The sequence below is a fragment of the Saccopteryx bilineata genome, chromosome 2 (assembly GCF_036850765.1).
Source record: "Saccopteryx bilineata isolate mSacBil1 chromosome 2, mSacBil1_pri_phased_curated, whole genome shotgun sequence".
NCBI lineage: Eukaryota > Metazoa > Chordata > Mammalia > Chiroptera > Emballonuridae > Saccopteryx > Saccopteryx bilineata.
This window is the reverse complement of record NC_089491.1, coordinates 12,832,165-12,851,497: the sequence shown is the minus strand read 5'-3', so window position 1 is coordinate 12,851,497 and position 19,333 is coordinate 12,832,165. Positions and strand designations below refer to the sequence as shown.

At 40.5% G+C, this 19,333-nt stretch overlaps 1 protein-coding gene across 1 annotated transcript; it reads left to right on the top strand.

Moving 5' to 3' along the window:
- The first annotated feature begins 114 nt into the window (after positions 1-114).
- LOC136322159 (olfactory receptor 1J2-like) lies at positions 115-14,434 on the top strand. Its single transcript, XM_066254315.1, is given in 5 exon segments — positions 115-611; positions 13,487-14,067; positions 14,070-14,201; positions 14,204-14,286; positions 14,288-14,434. Coding segments are annotated over 5 exon segments (1,440 nt in total).
- The last annotated feature ends 4,899 nt before the right edge of the window (positions 14,435-19,333 follow it).

The window sequence follows — 19,333 nt, the reverse complement described above, 5'->3', positions numbered from 1 at the left end:
TTTAAAGAATATTATTCCTGGAAAATGACAGCATGAGATATAATGGTCCTCGGTGTCCTTTCCAGGTTGCTGAGAGTCCCAAACCTCCTTCCTCCCCAGCAGACGGAGAGCAGCATGGGGCCCGAGAACCAGAGCAGCGTGTCCGAGTTCCTCCTCCTGGGGCTCCCCATGCGGCCAGGGCAGCAGCGCGGGTTCTTCACCCTGTTCCTGGGCATGTACCTGACCACGGTGCTGGGCAACCTGCTCATCATCCTGCTCATCAGGCTGGACTCCCGCCTGCACACGCCCATGTACTTCTTTCTCAGCCACTTGGCCTTCTCTGACATTTCTCTGTCATCTGTCACTGTCCCAAAGATGCTCATGAACATGCAGACTCGGCAACAATCCATCTCCTATGTGGGATGCATTGCTCAGGTGTATTGTTTCATACATTTTGTTGGTCTTGACAATTTCCTTCTGGCAGTGATGGCATATGACAGGTATGTAGCCATCTGTCACCCTCTACGCTACACCACCATCATGAGGGAGGGGCTCTGTGTGCTGCTAGTGAGTGTCTCCTGGATTTTGCCCTGTGGCACTGCCCTGTTGCACACCCTCCTTTTGGTCCGACTGTCCTTCTGTGCTGATAACACCATCAGCCACTTCTTCTGTGACCTCGCTGCGCTCCTGAAGCTGAGCTGCTCTGACATCTCCCTCAATGAGCTGGTCATTTCCGCTGAGGGAGGAATGCTTTTATTCCTGCCTTTGTGTATTATTTTGGGCTCATATGTCCGAATAGGGACCATTATCCTGAGGGTCCCCTCCACTGAGAGACTCCTTAAAGCCTTTTCTACCTGTGGCTCCCATCTCTTTGTGGTGTCCTTATACTACGGGACACTCGCAGGTGTTTACTTTTTCTCCTCATCATGGGATTTCAAAGACATCACTGCTTCGGTCATGTACACGGTAGTTACCCCCATGCTGAACCCCTTCATCTACAGCCTGAGGAACAGAGACATCAAACAGGCCTTGGAAATGTGTGTCAGCAGGGTTACCATCTTTAAGTGGCAATCACTACATCCTCTTATTGCAGTCAGGAGCAAGTGAGACATAGCTTCTAAATTATTGTATGGTCGACATCTCCATGTACCTTTAATATAATAGTCATTCTGTTGTCACTATGTTCAGTGTATCATTAGGATTGTTAATAATTATATATCCCTGATTAATATGTTTTCCTTGCTTATCATCTTTTCTAATAATATATGCCAAATATTATGTAAAACATGGCACTATTCTAAATGTGGATTCTCCTTTTTCCTTTGACATAACATCCGTTTTTGCTTATGTCTTGAGGACTCAATGATTTAGCATCATGAACTGCTTCTGATGAACATGGTTTGTTTGTTTTTAAACTGATCCGTTTATGCTGGTTCGCACTAGCTTTAAGCTGATTGATGTCATTCTTCCCAAATCACGTTCAATGACATGATGTTGGCGGACTGCAATCAGCCATGGTAGGAATAATTACACTATGAAATGTGCAGGTAGTACAAAGCGAGGCCTTTTAAAACACAGAGAGGGAGACTTTTATAAATGTATTAAATGACACCCCACTTCCTTTATAATTAGGAGATATTTCTAGCAGTGGGTCCTACCTAACACCTTATCTACTTCTGATATTAATATATTTAGAGCCATATCTACAGATATAGATACATTTACAGATAGATAGAGAAATAGAGATACTATAATAGTATATGAAGTAAAGATGGAGTTTTTTTAAGGTAAATGTTTACATAATATTTCACTACTATCACTTTAATGTTTTTAAGAGTCTCTTTGAAGTGTCCATTGTTAATAGTGTAAAGTTGGATTATTGTTTTTACGTAGAGCAACCACTAGTATATTTATGGAGAATGTTATCTACTGACATCTAAGGTAATCATAATATCTTTGCACTTCTATTTTCCATATTACTTATTATTTTATTGTATACACCTGTTTCACACTTATTCTCTTGCTTTTCTCCTTTTTATTTATTAGAACATATCTTGTTACGCCATCTCCTGTCTTTAGCCTATTAGTCATTCACCATTATTGTATTTTTACAACTCCTTTCTGTGCTTTCTGATGACATTACTTTTCATTTCGTCTTAATTATTTAAATTGCATTTTAATATTCAGAACGTGAAATTTACCATTTTAGTCCTTTGATGTCTAGACTTCATAGACATTAAGGCCACTCATCACCCATATCTCATTTGCAACCCCTAAAGAATACACTGTAGAAAATCAATACATTTAAATATTTCTCTGATGTGAACAATAAGAACCATGATATCTATGAATTAGTAAGGAGAAATATCAGAATACCTGGTTAAATGGGAAAAGAGCAATGGGTAAAGTAGCATTTACAGCATGCTACCGTTTATGTAAAAATTAAAGAAAAATACAGTGTACATATGGCTGCCTATTTGAGCACACAGAGACACTGGAAGAATATAGAAACTAATGACATTTTTACCTACAGTATGTGGGACAGAAGAAGCAGATGAGTATGATTATTTGTATGGTTTTGACTATGTTTTCTTTTGCCACTACAAAATAAATAAAAGGGGTGGTGAGCCTGACCTGTGGTGGTGCAGTGGATAACCTGTTGATCTGGAACACTGAGGTCGCTGATTCGAAACCCTGGGCATTCCCGGTCAAGGCACATATAGGAGTTGATGCTTCCTGCTCCTCCATTCTTATCTCTCTCTCTTTCTCTGCTCTTAAAAATGGTAAAAGAAAAAAAGACGTGGTGAATAAAGCAAGATAGAAGAAAACAAATCAAATGAACCTAACTATATTGCAGATTACTACCATAATTAGCCTAAAGGATTAAATAAGTAACCTAAGTAATTATTGATCCCAGAATCATATGTATACTCAATCACCATAAAAAATGAAGACAATGTATTAGTTGTAATATGTTATTAACAGTATTATGATTTCAATATTCTATTTTACTATTATTATTACCAGAATGGTGGGGAGGCAGGGAAGCAGATAGACTCCTGCATGTACCCTGACTGGGATCCACCTAGGAAGTCCCATAACAGGTGATGCTCTGCCCATCTGAGACAGCTGCTCTATTGCTCAGCAACTGAGCTATTTGAGCACCTGAGGTGAGGCCAAGGAGCCATTATCAGGACCAAGGGCCAACTCATTCAAACCTTTCGAGAACTGGCTGCTGGAGGGGAGAGAGAGAGAGAAAAGGGGAAAGAATGGGGTGCTGAAGTATATAGGTGCTTCTTTTGTGTGTCCTGACTGGGAATCGAACCTGGGACTTCCATACACTGGGCCTATGTTTCACCACTGAGCCAACCAGCCAGGGCTGATTTCAAGATTCTGAAACAGCTCGCCATGTGTCCAAAGATTCAGAATATTAATATATAGAAAAAGGAGTAAGTCCTCCCTCACGGGGAAGGTGCTGTGCGCGTGGAGAAGGAGAGGCTGGAGAGAACTCTCTGTTGTCAAACTAGACAACAAATATCAATTCGAACTCATGGATTTAAGAAAGTATAAGTAAATAGAAATGCATATGTTCTATGTCAACATGTCACTGTTCCCATCCCCTATACTTTTTTTATCAAGAGAGAGAGAAAGAAAGAGAGAGAGAGAGAGAGAGAGAGGCAGAGAGACAGAGAGACAAGAAGGGAGAGAAATGAGAAGCATAGTAAATTCTTCATTGTGGCTCCTTAGCTCTTCTTTGATTGTTTCCTCATACATGCCTTTACCGTGGTGGTGGGGGCAGAGGTCTGCAGCTTAGCCAGTGACTCCTTGCTCAAGCCAATGAGCTCTGAGCTCAAGCAAGCGACCATGGGGTCATGTCTATGACTCTACGCTCAAGCCAGCAACCCTGATCTCACACTGGCTAGCCCGCAGTTAAGTCAGTGACTTTGGAGTTTCAAACCTGGGACCTCTGCATCCCAGACCAATGCTCTATCTACTGTATCACCACCTGGCCAGGCCATCCCACATTCTGTCGAACTTCTGACACACTTCCTATCATATTCCTCTAGTTTCTTACTTTCTATTTTTTACTTCTTTGTTTCTTTTTATATATTGTATATTTACCCCATGGCTTCTCTAAGATCATTTAATATCCTTAAAGTAATGAACACATCTAAAGTTCAAAATGAATAACAATAGTAATGGTTTATAACTCAGAGAATAAGAAGAATCATTAGTCCATAATGAATAAATAAATAGATAAATAAATAAATAAATAGCAAATGAGTGGAGAGTAAGGATAAATTTCTTCTTTTAGGAGAATACAATTAAAACACAAAGAAGAAATGACAAGAGTAGAAAAATCACCATTTGGCCACCACATCTGCAATAATTTTGTCATATAAGAATCTATAAGAATCACCAATGGGTGTTAAATATAGTGGGTGAATTATAATAAAAAAGTTATGCTTATCTAGTTTAGACACATCTACTTAAATGATACCTCTAAATTACAAGGTGAAAATAGTAAGTTTTTTTAAATTTATTTTTAATTAATTTGGATAACATGCTTTGCCAAGCCATAAATGATTCAAGTGTCCAACTCACTATCACCCCATCCACATGTGCTTTGTGCACCCCTTGCCCCATGCAGGTCTCTCTCTGCCCCCGAACCCCCACTCTGCACTTCTCTCCCCACCTCCTCACCCTTTCCCTCGGACTGTGGCCACCTGCTGTCTGTACCCACGTGTTATGTGTCTATGTTTTTTTAGCGGGAAATCCCCTTATTTCATCCCGTCCCCTCACCCCGTCCCTCTGATGACAATGTATCTGGTCCATGTCTCCATGAATTTGTTTCTACTTTGTCCATCAGTGTATTGTGTTCATTAGATTTCACATATGAGTGGGATCATATGGTATTTAAAAAATGGTAACTTTATGGTAGAAAACAAAGCAGTCACCACCGTAGCCAGCTGATCAACAATAAAAATGCTAATCATTAAAAAAATTAATATCATAACTAATATGCACTGTGGCACATCTGCTGAAAATCTAACCTTTAAAAATACATAAATATATGCATACACACACAGAAGACATACATAATAAAATATTAATTAAATTATTGGGGAATCTGGATGAAACCTGTCCAGGAATCCTTTATATCATTTTCATAACTTTTCTATATTTTTAAAATCACTACCAAATAAATAGTTAAAAGTTCTTCATCTTGTTGGAACAATGACTAAGAAGAAAGGAGCCCAGGGCATCACTGGAATTAGGGACACTGTCCCCCAGGACTCCAGTCCCTCTGGCTCTGGGACACACAGCTCCCCAAAGGGCAGTCAGAAAGTAGCCCGAAGCTTAGGGACTGGGTTTCAGTCTCTCATTAGTAATTGTTGTCTTGGATTCATTTCCCTGGAGCTGGCTGAGGAGAATGAAGGTCTCTAGAAGGGCCAGGGCCACAGATGCTTCTTCTCTGTGTCTGGACCTAAGGCCTCCTGAAGAAACCTGAGGAGTCGGGCAGCAGTCTGGAGCAGAAGGGGTCTGACTCAGCAGTGACAGGCACAGGTGAGAGGGGCTGGGACTCTGCCCTTGGCGATGGGTCTGCCTGTGTGCTAGCAGGTCATGTGGGACTCTGTGTCCATGATTTTGTGTGTGCCTGCATGTATTGTGTCTGTTTCAGTATGTGCTTGTCTGACAGATGTGTGTGTGTGTGTGTGTGCGTGTGTGTGCGCGCGCGCGCCCTCGCTATGTATCTGAATCACAGCCTGGCAACTTTCTTGAGTTAGAGCCTACCTAGGCCCTGTTTTAGTGGGTATAGACCAAGTGATAACCTCCTGCTGTGTGACTAGGGACTCCTGGTTCATGCCTGTGACAATAAACACCTGCTGCAGAGCTGGGCATCGGGAGTGAATCTGTCATCTCGGCTGCTGAACAAGAAGATGCTGACCTCACAAGGGACCAAGGTCCGATAGGGCTCACACCTCTCTCTGCAGCATGTGCTGCAGCCAGTGCCAGCTGTGTTTGTGGGGGAGACACTCGTGTGTGAGAGCAGGAAGGTGTATTGTTTGCTTTTCTCTGTATGTGTGTTACTATGTGTATGTGACACATGCATGGTGTAGGTGGGGGTGTAATGACCGCACCTGTGACCAAATAGGCAGAACTGCCCCATGCTGACTGCCCTCCCTCAGCAGGGGTGGGTCAGAGGGGTTGGGAGCATGCCTCTCAGTAATAGGAGTGAATGTGCTGATGGTGTAGGAAGTGTGTGGCTGGAGTGCATATTTTGTTGGTATGTATTTTAGTGACATTTTGGAAAATTGTGGGGTCTTATGTGTTTCTAGTGATGTGTTTGTACAGAACCTGAGTTATGTATATGTGGTGGGTTGAGTATTCACTGAGTGTGTCATGAATAAGAAATGTTGATGTAACTTATGAGTGTGTTTGTAAGAATGGTACTTGTGTGTTGTGTATGTCTCACTTTGTGTGTTAATTGTATGTATGTATATGAGTGTTTATGAGCTGAACCTTGTATTGGCTGTACTTCCCTTAGGATAGGAACTTAGGCACAGATGACTGGTAACATGAAACATGGTGTGTGTGTGTGTGTGTGTGTGTGTGTGTGTGTGTGTGATCTGCAACCATGACCTCAAGTATTTCCTGAGGTGTCCCCCTACTGGGGCACACAGTTGAGATCACCAACCTCTAAGCACCTCCCTGTTCCTGAAATAGATCTCCGGTCATTTTCATGAACCTGAGCATGATTAAGCCATTTACAAGTTTTCAACCCTTTGTTTACTCTATGAAACATCCTTGGCCAAAAGAAAAATACCCAGGCATCATGCTGTGTGAAGTTATTGGACAGAATCACCTTTAAATAGTGAGGAGACCCTGAGAGAGTTTCTTAAATCCTCAATACAAAAATGAAAGAATTATACTTCTCCTTGTGAATCTTACTGAGGCCTCAGTAAATATTTATTGTATGAATAGAAGTTATCATGCTTGAGAATTTTGTGTCAGTTGAAAAGTAGGTAAATTTGAAGGAATCAAATTCTTTTTTAAGAAGACTAAGAAAACGGAGATTGGAGCTTTTATGGAGCTGCTGTCATCTCTAAGCAGGAGGAAGCTGATCCTTATACACAGATTAGCCCTTGCCACACTACCCGGACACAGAAAAAGCAGACACAAACAGCAAAAAGGGCAGTAGCTGCAGACAAGTAGCCCATAGCAGGTTACAAACAACAACTGACACCAACCTAAGAAGATCTAGAAACAACACAACTGCTAGCTGGTGGCAGACAGCACCAACCCTAGACTCTGCTAGCTACACAAGCAGTACACCCAAAGGAGGAGCCTATACACAGACAAAATAGGTAGACAATGAAATGTGTCCCAGATGAATCAACAAGAAAAATCCCATAAAAATTGAATGAGATGGAAGTAACCAAACTACCAGATGCAGAGTTTAAAACAATGATTTTGAGGATGCTCAAGGATCTTAGAAGAAAAATGGATTGACATAATGAGCACCTAAATAAAGAGATAGCCAGCATCAAAAAGTCCATTGAAATCATAAAAAAAAGAACCAATCAGAAATGACAAATACAATATCAGAAATAATGACTGCACTAGAAGGAATTAACAGGAGGCTAGATAAAGCAGAAGATTGAATCAGCAATTTAGAGGACAAGATAAACAAAGCACAGAAGCAGAGCAGAAAAAAAAAAGAGGTTCAAAGAGTTCGGAGGATATTCTAAGAGAGCTCTGTGACAATATGAAGAGAAACAACATCTGCATCAAAGGGGTTCCAGACGGAGAAGAGACTGAACAAGGGATAGAAAACCTGTTAGAAAAAGTGACAGATGAAAATTTCCCTAAATTCAAGAAGGAAAAAGTCATGCACATTCAAGAAACACAGAGAGTTCCATTAAAGAGGAACCCAATAAAACACACATCAGGACACATCATAATTAAAGTGCCAAGGTTAAGAGACAAAGAAAGAATACTAAAAGCTGCAAGAGAAAAGCAGTTAATTACCTACAGAAGAACCACCATAAGAGTGACATCTGACTTCTCAACAGAAACACTTGAGGCCAGAAGGGATTGGCAAGAAATATTCAAAGTAATGCAAAAGGAAGAACCTATAACCAAAACTACTTTAACCAGCAAGGTTATCATTTAAAATTGAAGGAGAAATAAAAACCATCTTAGACAAAAAAACAAAAAAACAAAAAAAAACTCAAGGAATTCATTAGAACCAAACCAGTACTGCAAGAAATGTTAAGAGGCCTGCTGTAAAAATAGGTAAGAGAAAAAAAATCTAGAAAAAGAGAATTGTAGATTTAAAGAATGAAAAGGCAATAAACAACTACATATCAACAATAACCTTAAATGTAAATGCATTAAATGCTAAAATCAAAAGATATAGGGTACCTGCATGGATAAAAAAAGAAGACCTGTACATATGCTGTCTACAAGAGACACACCTCAGAACAAAAGATACACATAGACTGAAAATGAACAGACGAAAAACGTATTTCACGCAAATGAAAATGAAGAAAAAAAAAGCTGTGGTAGCAATAGTTATATCTGACAAATGAGACTTTAAAACAAAGGCTATAGTAAGGGATAAAGAATGTCACTACATAATGATAAAGGGAGCAATGCAACAGGAGGATATAATGATTGTAAATATCTATGCACCTAATATAGGAACACCTAAATACATAAAGCAGATTTTGATGGACATAAAGGGTGAGATCAACAGCAATACTATAATAGTAGGAGATTTTAATACCCCACTAACATCAATGGATAGATCCTGCAAACAGAATATAATAAAGAAACAGTGGCCTTAAATGATATACTAGATCAACAGGATTTAATAGATATCTTCGGAACCTTTATCCTAAAGCAGGAGAATATACATTCTTTTCAAGTGCTCATGGTACATTGTCTAGGATAAACCACATGTTAGGACAAAACGAGCCTCAATAATTTTAAGAAGATTGAAATCATATCAAACATCTTCTCTGATCACAATGGCATGAAATTAGAAATAAACTACAATAGAAAATTGAAAAACATGCAAACACTTGGAGCCTAAATAGCATGTTATTAAATAACAAATGTGTTAACAATGAGATCAAGAAAGAAATAAAAAAATTTCCTGAAAGAAATGAAAATAAAAATAAACATACAACAACTCAAAATTTAAGGGACGCAGCAAAAGCAGTCCTGAGAGGAAAGTTTATAGCATTACAGGCATAATTAAGAAGAAAAGCTCAAAAGACAACTTAATGCTGCATCTAAAAGAATTAGAAAAAGAACAACAAATAAAGCCCAGAGAAAGTGGAAGGAAGGAAATAATAAAGATCAGAGTAGAAATAAATGACATAAAGTCTATAAAAACAGTACAGAAGATCAATGAAACCAAGAGCTGGTTCTTTGCAAAGGTAAACAAGATTGATGAACCTTTAACCAGACTCATCAAGAAAAAAAGAGAGAAAACTCAAATAAATAAAATTAGAAATGAAAGTAGAGAAGTAACAACTGACACTGCAAAAATACAAAGGTTTGTAAGAAAATTCTATGAAGATCTGTATGCCAAAAATTGGACAACCTAGGCGAAATGGATAAACTCATAGAAACATATAATCTTCAAAAACTCAATCTGGAAGAATCAGAAAACCTAAACAGATTGATTACAACAAATGAGATTGAAACAGTTATCAAAAAACTCCAAGCAAATAAAAGTCCTGGACCAGATGGCTTCACAGCCAAATTTTATCAAATATTCAAAGAAGAACTAACACTTGTCCTTCTGAAGCTATTTCAAAAAATTCAAGAGAAGGAAAGACTTCCAAGCTCCTTTTACGAGGCAAGTATAATCCTCATTCCAAAACCAGGTAAAGACACTACAAAAAAGAAAACTATAGGCCAATATCCCTGATGAACTTAGATGCTAAAATTCTCAACAAAATATTAGCAAACCAGATCCAGCAATACATGAAAAAATCACTCATCATAATCTAGTGGGATTTATTCAGGGGAGGCAAGGCTGGTATAATATTTGTAAATCAATCAATGTGATTCGTCACATAAACAAAAGGAAAGAGAAAAATCACATGATATTACCAATAGATGCAGAAAAAGCATTTGATAAAATCCAGCACCCATTTATGATCAAAACTCTCAGCAAAATGGAAATACAGAGAACATACCTCAACATTGTGAAGGCCACTTATGACAAACCCACAGCCAACATCGTACTCAGTGGGCAAAAATTAAAAGCAATTCCTTTAAGATCAGGAACAAGGCAGGGGTGCCGTCTTTCGCCACTCTTATTCAGCATGGTTCTGGAAGTCCTAGCCACAGCAATCACACAAGAAGAAGAAATAAAAGTCATCCAAATTGGAAAAGAGAAGTAAAACTATCATTATTTTCTGATGAAATGATACTGTACTTAGAAAATCCTTAAGTCTCAGCCAAGAAATGGCTAGATCTGATAAATGAATTCGGCAAGGTTGGGAGGATATAAAATTAATATTCAGAAATCAGTGACATTTTTATACACTGACAATAAAGTGTCTGAAAAAGAAATTAAGGAAACAATCCCCTTCACTATTGCAACAACAAAAAAACAAAGTACCTAGGAGTACTTTATTTAACCAAGGAGGTAAAAGACTTGTACTCAGAAAATTATAAAACATTAATAAAAGAAATCAAGTTAGATACATACAAATGGAGCATATGTCGTGTTCATGGATAGGAAGAATAAACATCATTAAAATGTCTATATTACCCAACACAATTTATAAATTCAATGCAATTCCTATTAAAATACCAATGGCATACTTCAAAGACATAGAACACATATTCCAAACATTTATATGAAACCAAAAAGAACACAAATAGCCTCAGCAATCTTGAAAAAGAAGAATAAAGTGGGAGGTATCACACTTCCTTATATCAAGTTATACTACAAGGCCATTGTACTCAGAACAGCCTGGTATTGGCATAAGAACAGGCATATAGATCAATGGAACAGAACAGAGAACCCAGAAGTAAACCCACGCCTTTATGGTCAATTGATATTTGACAAAGGAGGCAAGAGCATACAATGGAGTAAAGACAGTCTCTTTAATAAATGGTGTTGGGAACATTGGACAGGTACATGCAAAAAATGAAACTAAACCACCAACTCACACCATTCACAAAAATAAACTTAAAATGGATAAAAGAGTGAAATGTAAGTTGTGAAACCATAAACATCTTTGAAGAAAACATAGGCAGCAAACACTCCGATATCTCTCGTAGCAATATTTTTACTGATTTTTCCCAACAGACAAGAAAAATTAAAGACAGGATGAACAAATGGAACTATATCAAACTAAAAAGCTTTTGCACAGCAAAAGACATCATTAACAAATTAAAAAGACACCCCACACAATGGGAGAACATATTTGCCAATATGTCTGATAAAAGGTTAATTACCAAAATTTATACAGAACTTCTAAAACTGAACACCAGGAAGGTAGACAATCCAATTTAAAAATGGGCAAAAGTACTGAACAGACACTTTTCTAAAGATGACATACAGATGGCCAATAGGGAGATGAAAAAAATATTCAACATCACTAATAATCAGAGAAATGCAAATTAAAACCACAATGAGATACCACCTCACACCTGTCAGAATGGAGCTCATTAACAAAACAACACATAATAAGTGCTGGCAAGGGTGTGGAGGAAAGGGAACCCTCCTGCACTGCTGGTGGGAATGCACACTGGTGCAGCAACTGTGGAGAACTGTATGGAGTTTCCTCAAAAAATTAAAAATCTAACTGCCCTCTGACCCAGCTATCCCACTATTAGGAATATATCCTATGAATACCATATCACTGATTCAAAAGAAGATATGCACCCCCATGTTTATTGAAACATTGTTTACAATAGCCAAGATCTGGAAACAGCCGAAGTGTCCGTCAGTGGACAAGTGGACTAAAAATTTGTGGTACATATACACGACGAAATATTGCGTGGCTGTGAATAAAAAGGAAATCTTACCTTTTGTAACAGCATGGATGAACCTGAAGCTTATTGTGCTAAGTGAAATACGCCAGGCAGAGAAAAACAGATATCATTTTATCTCACTTCTATGTGGAATCTAAGGAACAAAATGAACTGAGGAATGAAATAGAGGCAGAGGTGGGGTCACAGGGACCAGGGGGATGCTGTCAGAGGGAAGTGGGATGAGGTAATGAGATCAGAGAAGGTGAAGGGATTAGTGAAATTATATATACAGAACACAGAGTTACAGATAGCAGAACAGCAGGTCCCAGAGGGAAAGGGGGCAGGAGTTGGAGGAAGGGGGACAAAGGGGGTACAGATAGAGACATGGGGGGATGGGGAGAGGAAGTTGTATTCAGTGGGACGCTTGAATCTGTATTAACACAATAAATTAAAATTAATTTTAAAAAATGAAATAAAATCCAAGGAGTGAAAAACAAACCATGAAACCCTCCCCCAAAATAAATAAAAATAATTAAAAAAAAGAAAATGATAGCACATATATATCACTTACATACACTACATGTCACATATAGATACGATAAATATAAATACATGTGTGTGTGCCGTACTGTCCCCTACAGTACTGTTGTGTGCCTGCAGCATTTGTATCATTCAAGTTTCCATGTCTTTAAAGATAATATAGGTTAATGCACTCAAATCCTCAGTGCAGATATGAAGAGGTCTTAGACTCTGGAACTGTAAAGCTGATGCATCAACTTTATTAGGAAACGTAGGCAAAGTCCTCAGCCCAGTACCACATGTTCACCAAAATGACCAGCATTGTTATGAAAGATATTTTATGCACTACTCTGGCTTCAGAGCCATTCTGGCATCAAGTGGCTTAAAATGGTTACCTGTTTCTAGAGTGTCCATGAGTTCACAGATGTAGTTCAATGGGAACCGGCAGGATCACGGGAGGAGTGTGACAATGCTACATCAGCTCAACCCTGGATTCTTACGTTTCTTTAAGGCAGAAACAATGGAAACCAATTTTCTGGGCTCATTTTCTACTTCTGCCACAGTGAGTCAGTGTGGTGTGGCTCGGGCATGGGGGAGAAATGATCGCTCCATGCCCATCACAATCTAACCACACAGAAGTGGGGACTTTGCTCTTCGTGTTCACTGCTGCATCTCAGTCCTTAGTAGAAGTCCCAATACACACTTGATGATCAATCAATAATGATGAATGAAACTGAATGTACTCTTGTTTTTCGTTTCAATGAAGACTTCTTGGTTGCTTTTGGGTCAGTGTTTTCCTGGATCCAGACTGGGGTACAGCAAAGACGTTTACATACAGTGGTATGAGAAATTCACAGAATTGGAGTTAAAAATTCTGTTTTCCTGGAGGATTACTGTGTGAGACGTGATGATCCTGGTCTTCCTTTCCAGGTTGCAGAGTCCCAAAATTCCTTCCTCCCCAGCAGACGGGGAGCAGCATGGGGCCCAAGAACCAGAGCAGCGTGTCCGAGTTCCTCCTCCTGGGGCTCCCCATGCGGCCAGGGCAGCAGCGCGGGTTCTTCACCCTGTTCCTGGGCATGTACCTGACCACGGTGCTGGGCAACCTGCTCATCATCCTGCTCATCAGGCTGGACTCCCGCCTGCACACGCCCATGTACTTCTTCCTCAGCCACTTGGCCTTCTCTGACATTTCTCTGTCATCCGTCACTGTCCCAAAGATGCTCACGAACATGCAGACTCGGCAACAATCCATCCTCTATGTGAGATGCATTGCTCAGATGTATTGTTTCATATCTTTTGATGTTCTTGACAATCTCCTTTTGACAGCAATGGCATATGACAGGTACATGGCCATCTGTCACCCTCTGCACTACACCGCGATCATGAGGGAGGGGCTCTGTGCAGTGCTGGTGGCTGGCTCCTGGATTTTGTCCTGTGGCAGTGCCCTGTTGCACACCCTTCTCTTGGTCCTACAGTCCTTCTGTGCTGAACACATTATTGCCCACTTTTTCTGTAGCCTCCCCATTCTGCTCAAGCTGTCCTGTTCAACCACCACTGTCACGACCTTGTCATGTTCACTGCTAGACCCATGGTTGTTATTTTTCCATTTAGTGGCATCCTGGTCTTTTATGTCCACATTGCAGCCTCTATCCTGAGAGTCCCCTCTACCAAAGGGATCTACAAAGCTTTGTCCACTGTGGATTCCATCTCTATGTGTCTCTCTTTTATGGGACAATTATAGCTCTGTACTTTTCCTCCTTATCGAACAACTCCAATGACAAGGCATGATTCCCTCTCCGAGGTACACAGTAGTGACCCCATGTTAAACCCCTTCATTTACAGCCTAAGAAACAGAGACATGAAATTAGCTCTGGGGACTCTTTTCAGAAACAGTATCTTTTTTTGCCAAATGAGGATGATCTAATTGTGTTCTTATTTCACCCACTGACCTTGTCAGAGATCCTGAAAAGTGGCGTTTTGTACAACCCATGTCTCTAAGTAGCCTGCCAGTCTGCTTATTCAATCTAATCCCTTTTCCCGTTGTCATATCTGTTGCCCATTTATTCTTTCATGATCCAAAAGATGGCATTGCCACAACACACATTCATCTCGGAGTCTTCCAACTCCGTATTGGTCAGGCACGGATTGATCAGCCTAAATAGTTTGGACTATTGTGTTGACTTCCTGCGGAGAGATGGAAGACTTGCTAAGATCACAGGGCACACCAACCACCTTTCTCCAAAGGAAAGTGACACCAGCATTGTATGCTTTTTTATAAAAGAGAAACCAGTGTTGCTTCAGGCTAAGGTTAGAGGCATGAACCGTGGCTATACCTTCTCACATCCTGAGTTTCTGACTCCTTGGTGGCAGATGGTCAGAACTCTCAAGTGTGTTCCGGTAACTCACTCCGTCTATAAGGAAATGGACAACTGGACTCTCAACCAGAGCCAGTTTACGTCTTGTGCAATGTTTTTTGTTTGTTTTTTTTTTAGTGTATTTATTTTTATTTTTATTTTATTTACTCATTTTTTTAGCGAGGAGAGAGAGAGAGAGAGAGAGACAGGGGGGAGGAGCTGGAAGCATCAACTCCCATATGTGCCTTGACCAGGCAAGCCCAGGGTTTCGAACCGGCGACCTCAGCATTTCCAGGTCGACCCTTTATCCACTGCGCCACCACAGGTCAGGCCAATGTTGTTTTGATAGGTTAGAAAAGCCCTCCTCTAAACAGACAATATGGCTTTTGATGGTAACTCAGTTTCTGTCTGTTGAAGTAAATGAGATGGAAATCCCCTCCTTGTATCCTCTGTTGTTTTGACTGCTGTCCAGAGCTACAGATACTCAGTAAAGTTAGTTTAGTCAAGTCTTAGTTGATAGGGAAATGTTAGTCTATGCTTAGTTTAGTAACATCTAGGACACTCACCTTTTTAATGTAGAAGATAGTTAATACAGTGCTATTCATGGTTTGCTAAAATCTAAATAAATTTTAGTTTGGTTGAGCCTGTGATGAGAACTTAAAAAGAAAGAACATTCTAGGAAGACAGTAATTTTTGCCTCTATGTTGGATTTTGTGGTGAGATAGGATATATCTGTCTGATTAATTTCAGTTTGGGCAGTGGCTGTGGTCTTGTCCCCAAACTGGGAGCTCCACCTCTAATAGGAAGAGCTAAATTTCTTAATTCGTAACTCATGCACGTAAAGATATTTACTGAATGGCTACTCTGTGCCATGCAATTTTTTAAGATTGATGAATATGAGGATTTTTTTTTTAAAGAAAGAGACCCCAAATCTGAGGAAGGAGAAACCAGAAGAGTGAGGAAGTGGGGTACTTGCAATGTCGGTGATCTTACACTCAAGCCAGTGACCTGAGAGAGCTAGAGCAGACTAAGATAAGTTTGAAAAATAACAACCCACAGCTGGCCCTTGCTTGCTATCAGTTCCTTGAAATACACTCGCAGCACCAGCAAGAAGAATGAGTAATAATATGATTATCAAGAACTGACCCTCCAGTCTTACTCCCACCACTTTCCTAGACACAAAAGTCACATAGGTCTGCAAATAAAGAAGTCATAGAAATCAGGCATTTCTCACGTGAATGCTAAAGCTCTAAAGGTGTATAAAATGCAAACAAATCTAACTTCAGGCAGCTCGTGTCTACTACCCCACCCTCTCTGTTGGCTACAAATAAATCTTTCTTCCTCCTTGTCTGGATGTCTTATCTTCAGTTTACAGCTAATTTCTGATAAAATCTGCCCCCATGGATGGTTAGGGTCCAGCCCCTGCCTCCACTCATCATGCTCCCTTCTCTCCACACCAGTTTTTAATCATCTAACGCGGCACAAGCTTCACTAATTTCCTCTACTGTCATTGTTTCTTTACTGGAATTTCAGCTCCAAACAAAATAGGTTTTTATAAATTCCAAGTTATGTTGGTAGGCAAAAACTGATGTGAATAAAGGAAGCCTGGTAAGGAGGAGTGAGATGTATTAAACAGGAGGAGATCTTACCATTTCAGCAACACGGGGACTAGAGGGCATCTAAGTGAAGTAAGTCAAGCAGGGTATGACAAATAGCATACGATGTCACTTATATGTGGAATCTAAAAACAAAACAGAAACAGATTCACAGATACAGAGAACAGACTGACGGTTGCCAGATGGGAGGGGTGTTGGGGGATGGAGAAACTGTGAGGAGATTATGAAGTACTGATTGGCAGTTACAAAATAGTCACAGGGGTGTAAATACAGCACATGGAATATGGTCTATAATACTGTAATAACTATGTATGGCGTCCGCAGTATTTCAGCCATCAGGGCCATCACTTTGTAACTTATATAAATGTCTAACCACAAAGCCGTTCACCTGAAACTATTATAATATTGAATGTCAACAATGATTGAAAAACAGGGGAGAGCAAGGGTGTTGGGGACAAGGTTTAAAATTTACATTTTGTACAGCTCCTTGGAAAGACAACATCCCAAGAAAGACCTCAGTGAGGACAGGAAAGGGAGCCATAGGGAAACCTGGGGAAAACATTCCAAGCATGAAAATCAGCAGCTAGAAATGCACTGAGGTGAGAGGCTGCCCAGCCAGTGGCAGGATCACTAACGGGGCTCCTGGAGCTGGCCGGGCGGGAGAGGAGGGGTGGTCTGTGGTGATTTAGAGATATCGGGAGACCAGGCGTGGAGGGCACTCACGGTCACAGCAGGTGTGTATCAGTGAAGGTTCTCCTGATGAAAGAACCAGAGAGTGTGCATGCATGTGTGAGTGCGTGCACGCGTGTAAACAGAGAGAGGTTTATTTAAGGAATTGGCTCTGCACTGTGGAGGCTGGCAGTCCAACCTCTGCAGGGAGACCGGCAGACTGGAAACCCAGGGAAGGTTGCTCCCTTTGGAGCAAGTCAGTCTCTATTAAAGGCCCTCTATTGATTGGGTGATGTCCTTCTACACTGTGGAGAGCAATCACCTTTACTCAGAGTCTGCTAATTGCAATGTTAATCCCATTCAAAAAAAAATCTTCATAGAAACATGTAGGGTGACATTTGACCAAATATCTGGATAAGCCAAGTTATTCCATAAAATTCACCATCATAGTACAGTTTCTGGTTTTCAGACTGAATGATTTGGGAATCCACTGGAGGTATTCAATAGAGGAATAAATAACATAATGACTTTGTTACTGCTTCATTAAAAACACCTACATTTGTTTGAGGTATAAGTGACATACAGTAAACTTCATGTATTTAAAGTATACGGTGTGAATAGTTGTAAAACATGAATACACTCATAAACCATCACAACAAGCTGTCGAGTTCATGAAGTTTCCCCATCCATCCTGCTGCTCCCTCCTTGCTCCTCCCATCTGTCCCCCAGGGGAACCACTGATCCCTCTCTGTCACATAGACTCACCTGCATCTTCTAGAATTCCATACAAATGGAATCATACAGAATATATTCTTTTCTTACTGCTTTCTTTCATGCAACGTAAGCATTTTGATATTCATCTCTGTTGTAATATATATAAACAGAGCTTACATTTTTTGCTCAGTAGTTCATGATTCCTAAGTGGAACTCCCTTGTATAGATAAACTACAGCTTTTTTGCACATTCTTCTGTTGATGGACCTGGGGATTCTTCCTAGCTCCCAGACTGACATTAGTATCACTCAGTGCTTTTTGTCATTTATCTACCATTTATTTTGCAATAAATTTTTTTGGCACCCCCTACTTGCATGTGCATTCTCCAAAGGGAATATCTGTTTATTTTATTCACTGCTATACTCCAGAGTATACATCACTATCTTACTTTTTTGAGAACCTTAATAATGAAATAAGAGAATGAATGAACGAACAAACAATGAACTCACTTAACAGTACCAAGTGCCTAGATGAGTCCTAGATGATCCCTAGTGATACACGGACATTGACAAGAATGCTGAACACTGTTTACACTTTCATTATGTGCTCATTTAATCATCACTCAAACTCACACGAAGACTACTATCATTATTTCTACTTTGAAGAACCTGAGTCTTGGAGATCTTTGATAAATTGCTCAGGTGCACTCCCCTAGTACAGGGCGATACCAGTGTCTTTTTCTCCAGCATGTACAGAATCAGTTCCCTTACTGCTGAACAAGAACAGAGCCTGCCCCACAGCCCCCCCCCCCCCGAGGAGTGGGGAGACCAGTACATTTGAAGGGACGTTGTGTTCTAATGGAGGTCCGCGTGGTGTTGTGGGAGCCTGCTGGAACCTGAACATCGCCTGGGCCACACACCCCGCTGGGCAGTGAAGCTGAACTCGTGACACAGAGCCTACAGCCACCGGTGAACCTCCGTTTCCCATCGGGAATTGAACCGAACCCCGAGGAATCACAGGCATTAAGGACACTTTCTCCTATGATGTCAGCTGCAGCTCAGCCCTCTGGACCCAAACACATTCATCACAAGGGGCCAGGGGGATGCTGGGCAATTATTTCTAGTTGACGGTGGCCCTAGTCAGGGACTTGTGGCTGTTTCCCACTGGGGACTCTTTCTGATGAGTAAAAGGAAATCTTCCGCCCTCTCTTTAGAAGCTGGTGGACAGAGGTGACAGTCTGTAAAGGTCCTCGGGACACCGAGGTTTGCTTTTCTTCCTTTATTCCTGGGTCATCTGAACAGAAAGGGAGGATCCTGGTAACAGCACAAAGCCCAAGGCATCAGAACTCACAGCTCCGGTATAGGTCAGAGGGGCACAGTAATCTGCATAGTTGAGTATGTGTGTACATATTGTGTTGTGTGGCTTTGTGTGTGTGTGTCTGATTCACACCCTGAATGCCTCCACTATTGTA